Consider the following 21661-nt stretch of genomic DNA (forward strand, 5'->3'; position numbering starts at 1 on the left):
AATTGCTGACATTCCCTCCTTTTACATGATTTGTTCATAAAAGTTCCATTTCAATTTATAAAAATGTTCATCTAACACAAGAAAATGCTTTATATATTTGTAATATCATGGTTTGGGTTTTTTTTTAAATTTGGTAAAAAGTGCATTGGGGAACAAATGAAAGTGTAAACTGCTTTTATATAAAACCCGATTGTATATTTTAATAAGCAACAGCTTTCATTTGTAACGCATCTTGTGGCATTGCAGAAAAATCCTTGTCTGTTGAGATGACTTAAAACTGAAAAGATGTAATATTAAAGAAACCTATTTTCTGACTGTGTAGTGCATGGTTGATTTGATTTTGTTTATGATGCAATATATTCTGTTTCTTTTAGGTTAGTGTATTTGCTGATTACCTGGTATCTAACTCTTTTCCTACTCCAAGTAAGTTGTAGCATGCCTTTTAATAAATGTCATTACAGTTGTACTCTCTTAAATTTTCCTGTGTTCTTGTCTATTGCTTTGGGGTTTTTCTTGTCTTATAATTGTGGAGCTAATGATGTCTTATTTTAGGATTTTTTTCTTTAGCATACATGGCCATCTAAGCAAAAGCTTTTTATCGCAAAACTATATTAAGAGGACTAATGCACATCTTCAACAACAGTTGGAGTTCAGCAGCACCTAAACCTTCCCCTGAGCAGGGTAGAAATTCTCATATCCAATAGCATGGAAATCTGTTCCACAACCCTGAGCTAATACAGCAGCTGAAGACTGGTTCATTCTTTGAGACAGAGATGACAGACTTCAAGCCTTGGGGCCTCATCAATGACATTTCTTTTTTCTCTTTTACCACGCTATATTGTTTTCTCGCCTTAGGATCCAAGTTCATATCATTTGCACAAAGATTTAAAAAAAAAAAAAGTGCAAAGAGATGGTCTGCTTCCAGGTTCCTGTTTCTCAACTTTCTTGTTTGCTTTTCTTTCACACTATTCTGCTCGTCCTTCTGTGTCTTACACAACACTAATTTAGACCCTTTTATTCTTGCATCCAAAATTCAGGATTGATGGTAAACAGGCAGTAGTCTAAAGCAATAGATGCAAGTACGTGGGTGATGTGGGAAGCACCGTGCCTCTTTCTGAACTAAAATTCTCAGCCAATCTGGCAAGGATTTAATGGTCTGCCACTGAGTCCAAGCCTAGCAGATCTTGAAGAATGTGAACTTAATGGCTGCTTGTGTCTCAAGGCTAGCACTAGAGCACTGAGCAAATCTAATGTAAACTATGCTATCAGAATGTAGATGCTTTAGTAAGCATCTAAAAAGCATGGAGAAAATTCTAATTCAATTTAAACTAGATCACAGCTTTCAGCAAAGTGCTTATTCTCCAAAGGCTAGATATGTAGTCCCCAACTGTAACTCCTGATTTTTCCGTGAAACTTCAATATTTGATGAGCATTCTGGAGAAAATGCTAGGTTTTGGTGGCCAAAATCTGGCTTCATTTTTTTGGCTGATTCTGCCTGAGGAAGTGTGGTAGAAGAGTGGAATCCTACCTGTCATTGTCTCCCCTACCTCTTTAACCAAGAAATAAATCCCATCTCAAATTTTTGTCTGCTGCTATTGTAGCCCTGTAAAATAATAATAAATAATTATTTTTCCCTAAGTAGTTAATGCAAGTGCCCATCTTGGAAAATGAAAAATCACTTTTAAATAGCATAGATATAAATTTTTTGATACCAGAATTTCATAGAATCATAGATTCATAGAATGGTTGGGATTGGAAGGTATCTCAAAGATCCTCTAGTTCCAACCCCCCTGCCATGGGCAGGGACACCCTCCGCTAGATCACGTTGCCCAAAGCCTCATCCAGCCTGGCCTTGAACACTTCCAGGGATGAGGCATCCACAGCTTCTCTGGGCAACCTGTGCCAGTGCCTCACCAGCCTCACAGTGAAGAATTTCTCCTAACATCTAATCTAAATCGACCCTCTTTTAGTTTAAACCCATTACCCCTTGTCCTGTCACTACACTCCCTCATAAACAGTCCCTCACCACCTTTCCTGTAGGCCCCCTTCAGGTACTGGAAGGCCACAATTAGATCTCCCCGGAGCCGCCTTTTCTCCAGACTGAACAATCCCAACTCCCTCAGCCTGTCCTCATAGGAGACGTGCTTCAGCCCTCTGATCAGCTTCATGGCCCTCCTCTGGACTCGCTCCAACAGCTCCATGTCTTTCTGGTACTGGGGCCCCCAGAGCTGGACGCAGTACTCCAGGTGGGGTCTCACCAGAGCAGAGTAGAGGGGCAGGATCACCTCCCTTGACCTGCTGGTCGCACCTCTTTTGGTGCAGCCCAGGACACGGTTGGCTTTCTGGGCTGCAAGCACACACTGCTGGCTCATGTTGAGCTTCTCATCAATCAATACCCCAAGTCCTTCTCCTCGGGGCTGCTTTCAATCCATTCCTCGCCCAGCCTATACCTGTGCTTGCGATTGCCCTGACCCATGTGCAGGACCTTGCCCTTGGCCTTGTTGAACTTCATGTAGTTCACATGGGCCCACCTCTCCAGCCTGTCAAGGTCCCTCTGGATGGCATCCCTTCCCCACAGCGTGCTGACTGCACCACACAGCTTGGTGTTGTCGGCAAACTTGCTGAGGGTGCACTCGATCTCACTGTCCATGTCGCCAACAAAGATGTTGAACAGCGCCGGTCCCAGTACCGACCCCTGAGGAACACCACTCATCACTGTTCTCCACTTGGACATTGAGCTGTTGACCACAACTCTTTGAGTGCAACCACCCAGCCAATTCCTTATCCACCGAGTGGGCCACCTGTCAAGTTCATGTCTCTCCAATTTAGAGACAAGCATGTCATGTGGGACAGTGTCAAATGCTTTGCACAATTCCAGGTAGATGATGTCCGTTGCTCCTCCCTTGTCCACTAACGCCGTAATCCCATCATAGAAGCCATCAAATTTGTTAGGCATAATTTGCCCTTAGTGAAGCCAGTCACCAATCACCTCCTTATTTTCCAGGTGCCTGAGCATAGTCTCCAGGAGGATCTGCTCCATGATCTTGCTAGGCAGAGAGGTGAGACTGACCAGCCTGGAGTTGCCTGGGTCTTCCTTTTTTCCCTTCTTAAAAATGAGGGTTGAGTTTCCCCTTCTCCAGTCAGTGGGAACTTCAGGGGGCTGCCACAACTTCTCAAATATGATGGAGAGTGGCCTGGCCACTTCTTCTGCCAGTTCCCCCAGGACCCGTGGAGGCATCTCATCAGGTCCCATGGACTTGTGCACCTTCAGGTTCCTTACATAGTCTTGAACCTGATCTTCTCCTACAGTGGGCAGTTCTGCATTCTCCCAGTCCCTGCCTTTGCCTTCTGTGACCTGGGCAGTGTGGCTCTAGCACTTGCCAATGAAGACAGAGGCAAAAGAGTCATTGAATACCTCAGCCTTCTCCATATCCTGGGTAACCAGGTCACCTGTTTCATTCCGAAGGGGACCCACATTTTCCCTCGTCCTCCTTTTATCACAAACATACCTATAGAAGCTTTTCTTCTTGTCCTTGACATCCCTGGCCAGACTAATTTCTACCAGGGCTTTGGCTTTCCTAACCTGCTCCCTGGCTGCTCAGACAGTTTCTCTGTATTCCTCCCAGGCTACCTGCCCTGGCTTCCACCCTCTGTAGGCTTCCTTTTCTTGTTCAACTTTGCCCAGGAGCTCCTTGTTCATCCATGGGGGCCTCTTGGTGTTTTTGCTTGACCTCCTCTTTGTTGGGATGCGTCGCTCCTGAGCTTGGAGGAGGTTATCCCTGAATACTAGCCAGCTGTCTTGGGCCCCTCTTCCTTCCACGGCTTTGTCCCATGGTATTCTACTAAGCAGTTCCCTGAAGAGGCCAAAATCTGCTGTCCTGACATCCAGGGCAGTGAGCTTGCTGTGCGCCCTTCTCCCTGTCCTGAGGATCTTGAACTCCACCATTTCATGGTCACTGCAGCCAAGGCTGCCCTTGAGCTTCACGTCCCCTATCAGCCCCTCCTTCTTGATGAGAACAAGGTCCAGTATGGCACCTCTCCTTGTTGACTACTCTATCACTTGGAGGAGGAAGTTGTCATCAACACATTCCAGGATCTTCCCGGATTGCTTGTGCCCTGCCTCCAACAGATATCAGGGTGATTGAAGTCACCTGTAAGGACCAGGGCTTGTGAACATAGGCTGCTACTATCTGTCTATAGAGGGCCTCATCCACTCGGTCTCCCTGGTCGGGTGGCCTGTAGCAGACCCCTGCTATGATGTCCCCTGTCCCTGCCCTCCCTTCAATCCTGACCCATGAGCTTTTGGTCAGATCTTCCTCCATCCCCAGGTGGAGCTCCATGCTGGTCATTGATATAGAGGGCAACACCCCCTTGTCTGCCCTGCTTGTCCTTCCTAAAAGGCCTGCACCCCTCCATCCCAACACTCCAGTCATAGGAGTCATGCCACCATATCTCCATAATGCCAATAAGATCATAGCCCTGCAGGTGTACGCACATCTCCAACTCCTCTTGTTCATTCCCCATGCTATGTGCGTTTGCACAGAGGGATTTCAGTTGTGCCCCTGATGAGGCTGGCTGACTGGCTGGAATTCCTTTGGTGTATTCTCCCAGTGTTTCCCTGTTGGTTCCCATTGCCTCAGGAGCCCCTGGCTCACCTCCTCTAGACTTAAAGTGTGCTGCAGTGTGTCCAGCAGCACCCCGTCTGACCAACAGGCTGAGAGCCCTCATCAGCACCCTGTCCCTCCAACCTTGGCATGTCATCCCACAACCTGTTGCAGGCAAGCCTGACATTATCCCACACACACTTCAAGCCTCGTTTAAAGCTCTGTCAATGAGCCCTGCTAGCTCCCGGGAAAAGAGCCTTTGTCCCTTTTGAGAGAGGTGAATCCCATCAGAGTTCATCAAGCCTGGTGCCATGTAGGCCATCCCATTGTCAAAACCTCCAAAACTGTGGCAGTGACACCAGCCACGGAGCCATGCGTTTATGGACTGTGTCAGTCTGTTCCTCCCAACATTGCTGCCTGCAACTGGAAGGAGGGAGGTAAAAATAACCTGCGCTCCAGATCCCTTGAGTGACCGTCCCAAGACCCTGAAACCTCTTTTGATTGCTTTTGGATTACACATCGCAGCTTTATCCCACATGGAGGAGCACTAGTGGGCAGTAGTTTGAGGGCCGTACCAGGCTGGGGGTGGTTCTGTTACTTGCAAGCTGAAACAGAAAGGGCAGTAACAGGTGGCTTTGCCAACAGATAAGATCTCATACGGTTTGGATCAGCCCCAAAAGATTACTCTACAGCCCCAGTGCTCACCCATTTGCAGAGCTGGAAACAAGTTAATGTATGTTTTAAAAATAAAATAAAAATCCCCTCCTGCATTTTCTTAAGTGTGCTTGGATACTTGGCCTTGAGTTCTTCAGAGCGTAGCAGGTGAGTACAAGGATGTCTAAACAAAAGATACGAAAGTGGAAGTCCTGTGGTAGAATACATAGGTGAGAGGAAGCACCTGTAGAGGAAGGTAGAGGGGAAAAGAGATCTCAGAGAAGTGGATCCTCCCAGAGACCGTTTCCAGACCAATGCCTTTGCTGTCAACGATAAACTCAGCTCAGATGCTGCAAAAACACGAGAGAAATTGTCCATTGACAATGAGGACAAACCTCCTTAGGGCAGCGTAGGATAGGAACAGAAGTCACCTGACTCCAAAAAAGCTCCTAGAAGCAGAGCACTACTTCAGCCTCAAGTTAGTGATCATTCCCACTCCTTAACACTTGCTGCCTAGTCTAAGTCAGTTTATCAGGGTAACATTTTGGGGTCTTTTTTTTGGTTTGTTGTTGTTGTGGGTTTTTTTTTCAGTCTGCTTCAAGTACAGTTAGTCAGTGTCCATCTGAGAGGATCTTAGCTTTCAGTGAAGCATTTGGCCAAAAAGCAAAGGCGTACCTTCTGTAGTACCTGCACTAAATGTACCATGTGTGCATGTTACTTCAATGATGAAGGGTTTATAAAGATTTTATTGAGGGTTTTGGGGGTTTTTCCCCCCTTCCAGAGCACATCTTAATCTGAAAAGCCACATTATTCTGTGACTGGAAACTTTAAAAGAGGACTGACTGAAGGATATTGCATAATGCTGCAGGCTTGCAGCTCTGTGGTTGGATACAGCTTCTATTTCTACCCTGCTATGGTGGTACCTAGCACACACCTACAGAATATATTTGCAAACAGTGTTCAGTAAGTATCACTGCCTGTAAAAATAAAATCGAAGATTTTTAAAAAAACATGATTGAAACACAAAAAATGGTACTTAAGGCTATCTCAAAAGCTAAAAAAAAAAAAAAAAAAAGATAATGCTTCTGTTCAGTACTATGAATTCTGCTGATGATCTGGGAAGAACTGTCTGTAGCTCCATACGCTATTTTAGTCACTGCAATGTGGGTGGCTGTTTGGAGGGAGGGTTGTAGGTTCTTTTCTAATTAAAAACTTGCAGTTAAGAATTGACAAAAATTTGAACTTTTCAGATTTTGTTCTTACCAAAGAACATGGCAATGTCGCTGACTAATTTTTAGCATTTCTAACCTGTTCTTTCCTTCCCTCCCCTCTTATTTCCAGTTGTCTGCCATAGTGAAATTGCCCAAAAGTAGTATGAGATTTAATAGCAACAATACAGTGTGTTAACAAAATGTTGTTCCTGTATATGTAGAATTTGACTCATCTGCTCAACAGATTTGGAAATACCTTGTGAGTTGTGTAACTAAGGTTCCTCATTTTACAAAGCTGTGACAGTAGTTTTTGTATTCAAGAGCACAGTAAGTTTCTGTTTGTTACCCTCTCTTCTATCACATCTATTAACTGGAAGTTGTTTCTACACCTTCCTTCATATATGAAATTTGGTTGTATTACATATTCTGTTTTCTTTTTGTGTGTATGTTCTCAGTGAGGCTGGATAGCTTCAAATTCTCTCTTGCTGAGTCTTTAAATAGCTTGCCAGAAGCATAGAGGGTTCACACTGTTCTTATATGTGTTTCAACAATCTTACCCTCTTTCTCAGAGCCTTCATTGGTACATCAGATACTGAACTGGATGAAGATTTTGATAGGAGACCGATCCTAATTGATGAGTGCCTTCCCATTTCAACAGTAAACAACAATGCAGTAACCAATTTGAGGTTTTGGGTTTAAGCATCTCCCGAAATAAGACCTTTTAATGTTAATTCAATGACAATGACATGAAAGTTAATACACAACACCATGTTTCTTGATGCTAAGACGTGTGGTGGCATAAATGTCTTTTTCCTTCTTTCTGCTCTGGGTTGGCACTGTTGGTTACAGCCCACTTGTCACAAGATGGCCTGCTAATTTCACCTTCAGGTCATGCTATATATCCTTGTAAGATTCCCAAAGAACTGCCTGGAACTCTTTATGGAGCCCATTATTCAGCAGTCTGTGCAAGTCTATGACTGCTGCTTATGTAAATTGTTTTTCTTTGAGGAAGGTGTTCAATTACTGTATATCTTTAGCTGTTACACAAATGGGTTATTCTGTAGGGTTAGATTCTCCTAACTTTATATTATGGGAAGATTATACTTTTCAGTTAGTTTTTATCTTGATGCATCAGATTTTAATCAAGACCCCCGAAAAATACTTTCACAGTCATAATTGCCACTCATCAGCAGGAAAGTAGATAAGGAAGAAATTACTTCTGAAGGGTCCAACACAGCCATAAGATGTTAGCAACAACATCCTGTCTTGTCTAGGATATCTCAGTCACTTACTGTCTCATGCAATCTCACAGGAAAATTGCAGAATTTTCTAACAGAAAACTTTGCAGATCAATTGCATAGAAACAATGGGCTTGATTAAGATGCTGAATGCAAATTGAGAAATCCTGCTGACTAATCTTGATTTTTTTCCCTTTCAAAGTCTAGGATCCAATCTAAACTACTACACTGCTAGACTTAAATATATCTGTATCTTCTCACTTACTCTCCCAATGATGGGCCTGTACCTTCAGCCTAACTGTAAAACACTCCCTGGTCTTTTAAAGACTGGAAGGACATGTAAAATCACTTACCTGGATCTTAACACTACGTTAATGCACAGTGTTGTATCATTAAGACAGTTATAAATTGGGATATTTGATTTATGTAGCTGTATAATGTCACAGATGAACCACTTGTACTTCAAATGGGTACGAAATAAAAAATTTCTGTAATTAGACAATGGGTTGATGTAGTACATAGAAAGAAAAAAATACTCAGCCCAGTGCAGGACTAATTAGGCAGTCATCATTTAGTTCCCACAGACTTACACTATTTGATTCTCAAGCTCTTCTAGTGTATAGGAAGCTCTCCAAGAAGGCAAAAAGAGGATTTAGCGTGGGAGTAGCTCATTAACTACTCATTAGAGACACATCGTAGCCATGTGTTACCCACATCCAGGTTTGTTGTGGGGAGAGAGTGTATTTTTATCTGTTTGTTGGTTTTCTATACATTTTTCTAGGTAAAGATTACATTTTCATATGGATTTTTTTTTTTGCCTACAGATTTAAAGGTTAGAACTGACAGTGCATTGTAAGACAAACTTAGATTTCTTGCTCAGATTTGTGGATTTAGTTAAGTTTTATTTGTCTCAGTTTCTCTCTTCATAATACTATCACAGGAGTTTTGAGAGGAATATTGCACATGACCATAAACAATTGCAATGCTTCTTCTGCAACTCTAAAGTGTATTTTAATTACAAGGTCAGAAAAGTAACCTAGGAAAAGTAGTTAATGATGCAACATCTGCTTATTGACTGCTGTGTCCAGGTTAATTTGGGGGGAATATTCTACAATGCAAGTTGGTCATGCATTCCTCAGGAAGATCATCTACAACAAGTTTAAAACATGCCCAAAATTTTGATGCTGGGTCTAAAGTACTTACTATAGGTCCAAGTGTTCACTTTATGCATAATTGTCTTTAGAATCATAAGTGTAGAAGGATCACTAAGTAGAAGTGAAAGTTGAACTGTTTTGAGTAAAAATTTTGTTGTTGCTTTGAGTAAAAAATATTCTCAGAAATCTGTATTCCCAAGATTTGGAAAAGTTGCTGTTTGAGAAAGGCTGTGCAGGACAAATATGTAATTCAGAGACCATCAGCATTATTATGCACTATACTTTAATCTCATGATAACCAACAGTGGAATACTGAGGTTGTCATTAAGGGTTGCTTTTTCTATACAGCGAGGGGAGAAAAAAAAGAAAGAACTATAAAGGCAGAGAAGGTTATTTCTAAATTTCATGATTTACAAGATGTAGCTATTTTTCCTTAGGCACAAGTTCATAATGCTTATAGATGGTTCTACACTTCTAATACACAGATGTCTCTGAGTGTTTTTCCACCAGCAATGCTTTGTTTTTTCAAACATTTCACCATATACTGATCACAATTATGCAATAGCTTAGGTTCAGATACATTTTCCCTGTTTCCTAGATATTGTGCCATCTACAGTGGCACTTCTCTGCCTAAATTTTAAGATTAAAGCAGGGTTGATTAAATTTAAAGAACAGTTTAATTTTGGAAATATCTTAATTTGGAAAATTTTTAGTATTTGGAAATCCTAGCCAGTGCTTTAAAAAACTCTCTCTAAAACCCAGCAAATACTTGTATCAAATATTTGTGGTTTTATGATTTGACAAGCACCATCTCAAAGCCAGTACATACAAACATGCATTTTCGTGCACTGTCTCTTTATTAGGATGTACAGTAATCTCCCCAATTTTGAGTCTATATAAAATGGAACAACTGACTAGTCTAGTTGTCTGAGTCTCTTCCTCCAAATTTTTAGGACCCTTCAGAATGTGAACACCTATCCCCAGAATACTTTATTTTGCTTTTATAGAGAAGTTTCCATCATTTTTAAGCATATCTCTGATCTCTAATTTTTATTTAGGTCCTATTGATTAATACATACTCCTGGTGGGAAAAACCAGGTAGTAGAAAAAATCCCAGCAAAGGTCAATGATTTTGTCATTTAGCTACTGTATTTTTGTGGTGCAATAACAAATGTTCAGTACTAGACAGAATTCAACCTTTAATTACTGTGGCAAATGGTTTCTTATTGCCAATGAATTTCTGGATAGTGTCATTACTGATGATAGTCTTGAAGAGTCTTGTGGGAATACTGTAAACTATTTGAACATGAACAGGGCTGTCAGCTCTGCAATTACTACCCAAAAAAGACAAGGTGACCTTTTATTTCCCTAGAAATGACAATCTTATGTCTTTACTACAATTTATGACAACACACAAATGTCATCACCAAGGGTCTCTTTCTCCTCTGATTGACTCTAAATGTAGAAATAATGGAGTTATACCTAACTGAATTTTGAAAGACCAAAGAGCAGAGCTCATGCAGTCTCTGTAACCAAACAAAAGCACTCTCTCTTTGTATGCCAAAAATGAATGCATAATGTTATGAATCTGAAACCCAACTCACCCTGCTGGCCTTGTGTTCCCAGAGTCTAAAAATACAGTAACTTGAGGTGCTTTCTAATTGAGATAACAATTTCTTTAAGCTGGATAAACAGCATGTAAATACTGAATTGCTTACAAAACATCTCAGAGAGTGAAGGTCTAAGAATTTACTATGAAAGGTTTGGTTATTAAATTCTTCCCCTCTTCTTTCCCACTACAAAGTCTTGATGCAAATACGAGATTGCCAGGTGACAAAATACAGTTAGTTTGTAGGGAAAGAAGCCATGGGAAAAAAAAATCCCCAGCTGCCCGAACAGCTTGAGAAGAACTGTTTGCTTTATAGCCTCTAGTCAATATCTGTTTTCCCTTATCTTAAGACACGTGTATGCAATTTCTTGTTTTCATAGATAATATAGTTTGACAAGTTGCCATATTTCCCATCTAATGATTATAGCACTTCTAGACTGGTCTTTCCCCAAAATATAGCAAAGGTAATGGTGACAGAAGAATAATACAATCAGTGGGATTTGGTTTTCTTCCTGTACCTATTAAAAAAATTATCATGAATTGTTGCCCTAGATATAAGTTGTTATTAAGCTTTGTGCAGCAATGATGGTAAGACCAGCACTCCTGTGGATGAGCTTGGGGAGCCTGGCAGAGAAAGAAGCATTATGGTTATTGCCCAGTTCTTTCTCTTCTGATTTTAGCAGGTATTCTAGGATCAAAAAAGGAAAAGATGTCTATTCATCTATCTGCAGTTAAGAAAATCACAACACTACTTTATATACATATATATATATATATGTAATGTATGAAGGGGGTGCTGTTACTCTTTTTCTTTACTTTTCCTCCGTGACTTTCCACATCTCTCCTCTTAACTATTGACTTCAGTCAGCATAGCCCTCAAAATAATGACACAGCTTGTATGTAACAGCATGGAACAATCAAAAGCAATGACTAGTCAGCAGCGTCCTCACATGATATTCCAAGATCTAGCAACATTAGGATGCTGCCCCATAAGTTGATTGATGCGAAGTCCTTGTGGTTTAAAAATAATGGGGCAGATTGTAGTGACATCAAAGCCTCTATCAGAGAAGTTTACATTGCATCATCTCAGAGCCGCTTGTATGGTATTAAGCCTCAACATACCTATGTAGGAATATTATCCCAGTTTCACAACTAAGTGGGAGGGAGAAGCCAAGAGAGGCAGAAAGGGGTTATCTTATCAAAGGTCACAGTGAGTTTGTGGCAAAGCTCAGTTTGGGCTCCTAGTCCTATGCTAAAACCCACAGATAGCAGCCCTTTGGCTCTGTAGAGCTGCTTTTCTGATTAGCAGCAACGGTCAATAGGCTTTATCACCTACCATGCTCTTGCTACGAGATGTATATGGCATGCTCTGATGTCTTTTTCATCCAAGGTCTATCCTCCAAGTAAATTGTACAGAAGCATTCAAAATTTGAGGTTCAAATTCAGGTATCTCTCACTCTAATTCTTTTGCAGAAATCCCATTTCTTTTTTTCATCTTGACTTCATTTGGCAGAAGTTGAGACAGGAGCATAGGGGCACTGAGAGTATAGACAGAAATGCTGCAAACAATTTGAGTGGTAATATTTCCTTTGTAGCAAAATTCATTACATGAGAATGTTTTTCTTCTGCACAATATTTACTGAAGCATTTTCATTAGAAGCTGAAGAGGGTCAGCCAATTTTTCAGTTAGTTCTGCTTCAACAGTTGCTGTTGCTTATTCTGGAAATCAAGTGGATAACCAGAAACCAGATATTAATCTGATTAATTTTAAATAGCCAAGAGAGGCAGAATTCAGATGGAAGGAACCTTCCATCAAGTTACAGTTACTTTTCATTGCCAGCTGGAAAGAAGTGCTTTATAGCAAGCTGTTTGAGAATGCAACTGCATTATGAATAGCTGAGTGATGTGTTAACAAGGATGAATTACATTTATTCAGTCTGGCTGAAGATGTTTTCTGTGTTTTTAAAAATCTATTTGTTGAAAGAGCCATTAGTACCAAATATGTCAGAATAAGTAGTGTAATCTATGCCAAACCTCCTTACAAAAATAATGTGATTTAGGTGATATAGTGAAATTCACTGTCTGCAAAGGAGACAGAACAAATACGGACGGCTGAAGAGATGTTTAATCCTGCTTGCCTTTCTGATTTTCAATTATCTCCTTTTAGACAGCTGCAAGGGAAAACTGCACAGGAAACTTCCAAGTGTCTCTGGATGAATTCAATTACTTTGACCATCTCAACTGTTTTCTCATCACAAAGAAGAGAAATGGAAGCAAATACTGGTACAGATGCCTTCTGGGTAGTGAGACTTAATGCTATTAGGGACAAAGGTAACATTGTACTTACAAACTAGTTCCTTTAAGTTTGACAATGGAAAGATTAAAAACCTCATCCTATCCAGAAATGAAAATCTATGTGGATATTACCCTGTATTTTCATTAGACAGATTTTTGTATGAAATAAGCTAAATCTGCCTAGGCTGTAAGGATCAGCATGTTGTGACACCGATCTGTCTTACCTCCATGAATCTTTAATTGTCTAAATAAATTAGCTGAGGGCAGGTGACCTCAGAGCAGAAGTGATCTGTGACTAGTTTTAGTGGCTGATTCAAACCTGGGTCCAGATCATGAAGGCTGTTGGGAGTCTGTTGTGACCTAAACAAAGACTTAACAATTTAAGTTGAACCTTGTATTACCATTTTCAGATTACAAAGAGAGCGAAGTACTGGAACAGACTGGGAATGCTGTGAATTCCGTATCACTGTCACTATAAAAAGCAGGTTAGACAAGTATGTCAGGAATCATTTATGTAGAGTTGATCTTATCGTAGAGCAGAAAAACAGAATAGACAACTTCTCAATATCCTTTTGACACATATTTCCTATGACTGTCCTTTGAATTTAGACATGCAAACAACATATATGTAATTTAAAGTAGCCTTCGCATGTAGTTTAATTATTTGGTGCTAAGTATGTCTTAAGCAGCAACTATTCAGCTGTTTAAGACATATTAGACTGGAATAAAACAAGGAGGTTTGTTCCATTCCTGTATTTTCTTCCACTGATACATTTCCTTGTTACTTTCTTTAAAAAATGTTCATATTAGAGTTTTTAACTTGTTCTCTTTATAAATATAATTACATATTCATATTTATTCAGGCTTGCTGCCAAAAATATTTTCCTGTTTGCTGTGTGGGGTGTTTATGAATGCTCCCACTACTTTTTATGAAAGGAACAGGAGAAATTGCAGTGATTAGTGTGTCTGCAACTTGGTGGGCTGCTAAAGGAGAGAAAAATGTAATTTCCAAATAATTTTAAATATGCTATGCAGAACGGTTCCTCTTTGAATAATTTTTTCTTTTATACTGATAAACTACTTACCACCATTGAGAATGCATGCCTCCAATTTTAGTAATTTAAGATAGAAACCCACAGTACTGACAAATACAGTGTATTAATTCAAAAGCAAGGTTGTATGTGATGTAACTGGTCACTGCTGGAGAGTCAGGTCACCTTGTATCCCGGACAAGATGAATAAGGGTACCAGAAGCTTAATAAAGATGTATATATGCTTAAGTAGGCAGGACAGTAATTAAAAACCACTGGAATGGAACAACTTATGTAAATAAAAGTTAATCAATAAAGCTGATAATTTTACGAAACTGAGTTTTGTTTCCATTGAAATCAGACACAGATTTTTTGGTCTTTGTTATTATAACACAGCAGATACAGTAGTAAAATACCACGTTAAGCACTTAAATGCAATTGTAATGGAGGACTTGACTGTGTTAGCATTAAAGGGCATTAATGTAAAGCCAACATAACACATCAGGAAAACTTCTTCAGGAAGGTCACTGGAGCACATGAAAGATGCCTAAATCTACCTTTGTGTCAGGCTTCCCCCATTTATCTCCTTGGCACTTTACTGCAGTTGTGATAACAGGCCAACTGCACTTGTAGGTCAATACAAGTTTATGCAGCCTTCTAAAATTCAGGTTTGCAGACATGAATAAGGACCATGAGCTTTAGGAGGATTACCATCCTTCTACTGCACAAAACTCTTCAGGCAGTGCATCAGGTACCGACTACAACCACAGTTTTGGGATCCACCTGTACTGCGGCGAAGGCCTCCAATAGAAAGCGTTACGAGTACCAATGGCAGGTGGCGTACAGTTAAACAACTTTCATACACTTGTGATGTGCCAACCTCGTGCAAACTTGCAGACAAGTCCAGCAGAGCCCCTGAGCAGCCCTTCTTGTGTGTGTCGGGCCACTGGCCCCTTCCAGACGTGGGGCTACGGCGTTGCCCCAGCAGGGCCAGGACCTCAACATCAACCAGAATCTGCTGCTCGGTCCCGTTTGCTGCCAGGGTAGGGGGCTCCCACGGCGGGCGGGCCGGGAGCAGCACAGCTGCATATACCAAGAGGTGTAACTTTCCGGTCGCCTTTCCCTCATTCCCAGGAATCATAAATAATCCTTCCCTCCACTTCTCAACCCACCCTTCCCCCCTCCCCGGGGTAAGGGCCGGCTGCTACAGACAGCAACAGCCCTTATCAGCTATGCCACTCGCCCGGCCGGGGCAGAGGCGGTGTCCTGGGGAAGGAAAGGGGTTGTGCCAGGGAAGAGACCAAAAAAAAAAAAAAAAAAAAAAGGAAGAAAAGAGAGGGTTTTGCGGGCAAGAGGGAAAGGGGCCTCGCTGAGGGGAAAAACGAGGGGTGGCCCGAAGGCGCGGCGGCGGCGATAAGGGCAGCCTGTGGGTGCTCCCGCCCCGCCGGGAGGCAGGCGCTAGGAAAAGCGCGACGGCCGGGGGCCGCGGCCTTTCGCCCTCCCCTCGGGCTCCCCTCCCACCCTCCACCCCACGGGGAGGATGTGGAGACATCGGGGCCGCGCAGCACCCAGGGCTCGGAGGCCGCGGCGGGGACATGAGCTCAGGGGGCGGCTGGGTCCTGCAGCGGCTCCTGCTGCTGCTGCTGGCCCTGCTGCAGTGTGCGGGGCGGCGGCGGGGTAAGTACGGCACCTCCCCGAGCCCCCAGGCCTGGCCCCGCTTCCCTCCCTCGGGGCAGCGGCGGGGCCATGGGCCGTTAGGGCAGCGCCCTTCGGACGAGGCGGGGAGGGCGCGAAGGGGATGGGGAGCGTGGGGTGAGGGCAGCGGCGGCAGGAGGATTGTGGCGTGGCGGCGGGCGCCTGCCCTGCCGGGACGTCGAGGGCCCGGCGGTGGCGGCGGAGGCAGGCCTCGGGGCGCCATGTTTCGCACCGGCTGTGGTGGCCGCGGCCTCGTGTGCCTGCCGGGTGAGAGGGCCTGGCCTGGGCGGGAGCCGCGCCGGGGGGAGCGCCTGGGTAGGAGTGAAACCGTAGAGGTGATTTCAGTGCCGGAGTGAAAAAACGTGTGTTACTGAGGAGAAGTAAGTTGTGAAGTTTCATCTGCAGTAGTAAGGGAGGGAAAAAAAACGGTTTCTATCTCCTGGAGCAGCAATCTGAGGAGGACACTCCCATGTCTTATCACAAGATTGAGGTATCATGAGAAAGTTACTACCGCGGCTGTTTTTAAATTTAATTTTTTTAGCTAAATTGGCTACCATTGCATGCTGACAATTTTAGTTTTCTGTTCTTAGTAGAAACACATATAAAAAGGTATTTAAAAGCATTGAGAATTGGGAGTAGGAGTCCATGATGCTTCCTGCGATTCTTAAGGCACTCAGAAATGCACTGTGAGTAAAACTGAAACGCTGCGCGTGGGGAAGGGCACCTTTATCACACTGATACCTTTGGTGCGTTAAAAAGGTTGGCTAGAGTGTTCAGCTGCCTTCTCCTTCCTGTTATGGTTATGTACTTGGACACCATGTAGAGGTACACAAAATTTTGTCAGAGCAGCTATATATGCAGTAAGGCTTGTGTTTTGTAAGAACCACACCATCCTTCTCAGTCTTAGCTGTCTTAGCAGTATGGAATTTTTTACTCTTCTGTGTCCAGCATCATGAGACAACATCAGCTTACGCAGTATTAGTTATAGCTTTAAAAATGTAAAAAATGGGTGTAAACACATACATACTTTGTCTGCGTTCAAACCTTCCGTTCTGAGGTTTATTGTTTGGAAAGCCAGTGCATGTGTGAAGGTAACAAAAAGAGCTTACCAAAAATGGAGACAAATGCGCGTAATGCACTGAAAGTATGACTACAAATAAGAGAATAAGTTCATATTTTATTCTGGTTTCATGTATATTTGTAGTCCTATTGAATTGGAATAAATTAGATTGTGTGTCATATGCTGCAAAACTACTTCTAATATAAATTCATTTCTCAAATGATTTTACTATAAGCAATTTTCCTGCTGGTCGCATTCTCAACATTATTTTTATGAATAACATTTATACCATATACATGTTGATGGTAGAAGATACAAATAGATTGATAAATAGCCCAAATGTCTATGCATAAAAAATAAAAACAAGATAATAGAATAAATGAGGAAACAAATAAAAGCAAAAGGGAAAGAAAATGGAGAGAAGGTTAATAATACTGGATAGAGCTATTTATGTCTTCTAAACCTTGCTAATTGCTGAAAAGCTGGGTTTTTTTGTGGTCAGAGAATAGATGGATGGAGAAAACTGTTCAGTATAGTTATTTTGTTTAATACTTTATGCTTATTTTTTTGTCTTTGGCCTCTGAATACTATGTCTGTGTTTTTCCTGCAAGCTTGAAAATGAGATGGGAGGAGATGGGATTTTATTCTTTGTGTTTTAATCTGGATTTTATCTCCACTTTAAATTCTGTGCCAGTTACCCATGCCAGACCACCTTTATTGTCCTTAAAAAAAAGTAATTGCATCTTTTTGTTCTTAAAGCAGTTGTGACCAGATCAGTTCCAGATGTGTGTGCAACTTGCCACATTCATGCTACATGTCATCAAATTGAAGGAAAAAGTGTCTGCATCTGTAACTATGGATTTGTAGGCAATGGAAGAACTCATTGTCAAGGTAGGCTGCCTGTTTGTACAATGGCAAGAAACTGTGCGTGTTCCTAAAATGTTCTTTCTCAAGTAATATTACTGAACTCAAAACACGGTAAAAGCTTTGTCATTTCCTGGCAGAATTTCCAAAGCCTAGAGTATGTGCAGATTGTTTTTCCTTTTTTTTTTTTTTAAACAGCTAGCCATTTTACTTGATGTAAGTATTGTTTTGTACTTAGTTGCTTAACTATTTTATTCAGTTTCTGCTATATAATGAAGGATTTAAATTAATTTTGTCTCAGAAAATGTAGGGGTTTATAAAATACTTTTTAAAAAAGTATTGGAATGGTTTATTTAATATTTTTACCTTAGCTTCAGCAAAAAAAAAAGAAGTTAAATATGGTGGGCTTCACTTTAATATTCTTTTCAACCTATGCACCCTTGAACTGAAAACTAGATGATAAAGCTGACAATTAGTGCTATTTTGCTGATTTTCCCAGTTATCTTAGATTACTGGGTAACTAAAAATTAATTTCATAAGTTGAAGGTTCTTAATAAAAGTGTGCATACATACACATTTCTTAGGTGCTAATGTCTGTTACATGTAAAGTGTTGTTCAGCATTGTTTTATTACTGTGGCTGATGGTGTCCTTTTAATACTATTGTATACATGACAAACCAGTATGTGAATCAAAGGATGATGTCAAATGCTGTGTGTGAGTGTATATCATAGCCTACCACAGCTTAAAGGGGAAGGTTCTCCACTTCTGATCTCTTTCCCGTCCATCACAAGCACTGGCACCTCCTGGGCCTTGCCCAGAGTTCAATTATCTCATTATTGTGGGAGAAGAGAAGCTGCACATTTTGCCATGTTAATTCTCTGCCAGTTGAGAGACCTGGGTAAGATCAGCACAAGTGCTGCAGCCAGCGCATGCCGTAAGGAAGAGCAGAAGCGGACAGCGGGGCCTTCTGGTTTCAACAGCTCTTAGATCAGCTCAAGCGTTGTCATGAAACTTTATTCACAGTTTCATCCGGGGACAGCAACCTCTGGTGGTCTAAATACTCCAGCTTACTAGCACTGTTTATATCCCAAATAACTTGGAAAAACAGGGGAAGTCTGGTTACACAAGGATGAGTGGGGAGGGGGGGATACTCTACTTTTCTTAGTCTCTCTGTGCTGTGTTTTAAATATGCTGACAGATAAAGATGAATGCCAGATTGGAGCCGTCAAGATCTGTGGAAATCACACACTGTGTCATAATACACACGGAAGTTTTTACTGTGTTTGCCTTGATGGATACCGAGCCTCCAACAACAACAAGACATTTATTCCCAATGATGGCACGAACTGTACAGGTAGACATCACAAAGAATCTAGACCACTGGGAATCCAGAACTTTTCTACTGCACAAATCTTTTTTTTTTTCTATCAGCTTAGAACTTACTTTCTAAAACTGCATCAGAGCAGTTTCTGCTGTGGGTGCAAACACTTATTTGACATCTAGGTTCTAACAGCTATGAATTAGTTCCGTTTTGCATTCTTTGCTGTGTTAGAATCATTGCTTCACAGTCACATTCAAGTAATAATCTTCAGAAAAAGAAGCCAGATTTAAAAAATAAGATGATACTTACCTTCCCATAGAATGTCATATTTGTATTTAGTGTAGAAAATGAGTCAGTTCCTTGTTACAGTAATGTATTGTTGTAACTGATTAAGATATTTGCAGGTACGGGATTTTTCTGGGATTGTTGTAGCAGGAGACAAGATTGGAAACTATTTGTCAGGTAAAACGGAAGCGCTTCAAAAGGTATCTGGCGACAAAATTGAGAGTCTCCTCCTGGATGCTTGAATACCAGGCAATGATAAGCTCCTTTGTTTCACAGACAAGCCATCAGAAGCTACATAGAACCTTTCATGAAATGCTTTATTTGTTTTAAGCTTGGGTCCTACATTAATTAATTAAAAAAAACCCCAAAGCTATTACCAAGTGCATATATTTTTCTCTGAATTTTTAGATATAGATGAATGTGAGGAGTCTGGGCTGTGTGGTCACAATGCAAGATGCATGAATACTGAAGGCAGCTACAACTGTTACTGCAATGAAGGTTATAAATTGGAAAATGGAGAGCGTTCTTTTCATCCAGATGGGAGCGGAGTTTCATGCAAAGGTGAGAGTCTTTGGATGCTGTTTTCACTATCAGATAAAACCAGATCTTACATGATATAGTAATCCCTGCTCTGACCTGTGCTTTCAAGTCTGCAGGGCAGAAGCCCTCTCTGTGGACTTCGCCTGCTGTATGAATTTTTTTCTTCTTGGGTTCCAGTGATGTCTGGATGGTACAGTTGACACTGAATATGACTTCTACAGGCTTTCAGCAGTGGTTCAGGTGTGCAGAGTCAGAGAAACTGAATAATGCCATGAGGGTGATGTAGTGAGTTTCTGAATAGGAAGGAAGTGTGGTATAATCTACTTAAGTTTATATAATCCCGCTGCTTGATGGGGAAGGGAAAGGAGGATAAAGAGCTGGTAAGATGGGTCACGTGAATGAAACAAGCCTAATAAAATAATAATTTAGCTATTTATTCTACACTGTGCCACCTGCATAAATAAACTGGTTTTTTTATCTCGCCATAAAAAAAAATAAATTTGAAACTGTTCTTCCTTTCCTCTGTAATGTAGGCTTTCACAGATACAAAGTGCTAGCAGCATAAGCTGTAGCTGTCAGAGTGTGTAATGAACCCTGGCATCCTAGGTAGAAGGAACTGCCTCTATTATATCCAGCTGTCATTTCTGAATTACTGCAAGTCCACAAAGCTCACTGCCTGTACTTTGTCCAGTGCTTCCAGCTGGAGTGCTCTGCTTCGTTTTGCCAGAATTGCTGATAACACTGCTTATCTCACTGACTTGCCCCTCCACGTGCTGTGCAGCATGTCCGTACTGACTGTGTCACTTGCAGAGTCGGACAAGGGAGCGCTGTCAGGCAGCTGTGCTGAAGGAATGTAGGTTTGTATATAGGCTGGTTCAGTGAGATGGAGGAATTGAGGGGCAGATGATTTCATTTCAGCCTATCCACTGTGCTTCACCTTTCGAAAGCACAGGGAAGTAAAGCTGTGCATTAGGGCCTGAAATTTTCATCTAGCCTTGAAGCATCATTCAGCCGTGGCTGTAATGAGACTGTCATACGCAGACCACCATCACATTGCAGTGTCGCCTCTTTGGTGTTGTGAATGGTTCCAGCTGTATGTTAGTAAAGGTGTAGCTCAATACCTGGATCACTGTGTTCCTCCAACTGTGGCCAGTAAACACTTCAACTGTAATCTTTGTACCCCTTTGGCGACCCCTCACATTCATCTGATTGGGTGTATTTTGTGAGGTGACTATCCAGTTCAGCTCATCTTAAAGTGGGTGTGTGTTGTGATTTTTTTTACTGTGAGATCTTTTAACTCAATCTCTTTGCAGAAATTGGATGTGGTTCCCCTCCTGAAATGCAGCATGGCTACATTGTGGGAAACTACAGCTCACTACTAGGAAGTGTGGTTCTGTATGAATGTAAAGAAGGATTTTACAGCGACGAGGGCAAGTTCTCACATTGCACTGCAAATGAAACTTGGGAACCTGCCACTTTAAGCTGTAAAGGTGAAAACAGTCTTAAGTCTTTCTTAAATTTTTCATTAAGGAGGTTTATGCATGGGGAAGTGTGTTTGTGACAGTAGAGTGTTTCCTCAGTCTGAAGGATAATTTTTCAAGATCTGGCTATTTGCAAAAAAAGAAAAGAAAAGGACAGGTTGTAAAATTGTGCCACCTCTTCTTGTTAGTGTAAAGACATTTTCGATGCTGGTCCTTGCATTTTTACAGACACTGCAATGTGTCCTTGTGCCTGTGAACCAAGGCCCAGAAAACAACTAGATTTCTGTAGCATTTCATGGGAAGGGCCACTGACTTGGAAGGCATCAGTGACCTCTCATGAAAAGTACAATTTTTCTGACAGATTGTTTTTTCCTAAGATTGACTGCAGATGCAAAAGAGAGGCATCATACCACCACTCATCTCTGGATAGCCTTCATAATTTTAAGAGCATTTGTGCATGAGCAAATGCTTTCACATCTCTGAAGCGTTAAGTTTCCTGTGAGCATCTTTAAAACGTCCACTTGCTTTGGTGTTCTAATCACCCGTTCTGTTGAAATATTACTGCTAGAAGTGCAGGGTTTTGCATTCCTCTGAGTACTTAGAAAGTCTGTATACTAG

The 21661-nt window shown here is 41.6% G+C and overlaps 1 protein-coding gene across 3 annotated transcripts in view; it reads left to right on the plus strand.

The window, feature by feature from the left end:
- Positions 1-15151: 15151 nt before the first annotated feature.
- The window catches only part of SUSD1 (sushi domain containing 1), a 49149-nt gene continuing 42639 nt past the window's right edge, over positions 15152-21661 (plus strand). Inside the window, exons 1-5 of one of the 3 annotated variants that reach the window (XM_075739386.1) lie at positions 15152-15473; positions 17311-17442; positions 18615-18770; positions 19431-19583; positions 20876-21052. In XM_075739386.1, the coding sequence (XP_075595501.1) occupies positions 15392-15473; positions 17311-17442; positions 18615-18770; positions 19431-19583; positions 20876-21052 (700 nt within the window). In that variant the 5' untranslated portion in view covers positions 15152-15391. Of the gene's footprint in view, positions 15474-15665; positions 15872-17310; positions 17443-18614; positions 18771-19430; positions 19584-20875; positions 21053-21661 lie in introns of those variants that run through there. The other 2 variants (XM_075739387.1, XM_075739388.1) reach the window with 2 other exon arrangements.

The sequence above is a fragment of the Balearica regulorum genome, chromosome Z (assembly GCF_011004875.1).
Source record: "Balearica regulorum gibbericeps isolate bBalReg1 chromosome Z, bBalReg1.pri, whole genome shotgun sequence".
Classification (NCBI taxonomy): Eukaryota; Metazoa; Chordata; class Aves; order Gruiformes; family Gruidae; genus Balearica; species Balearica regulorum.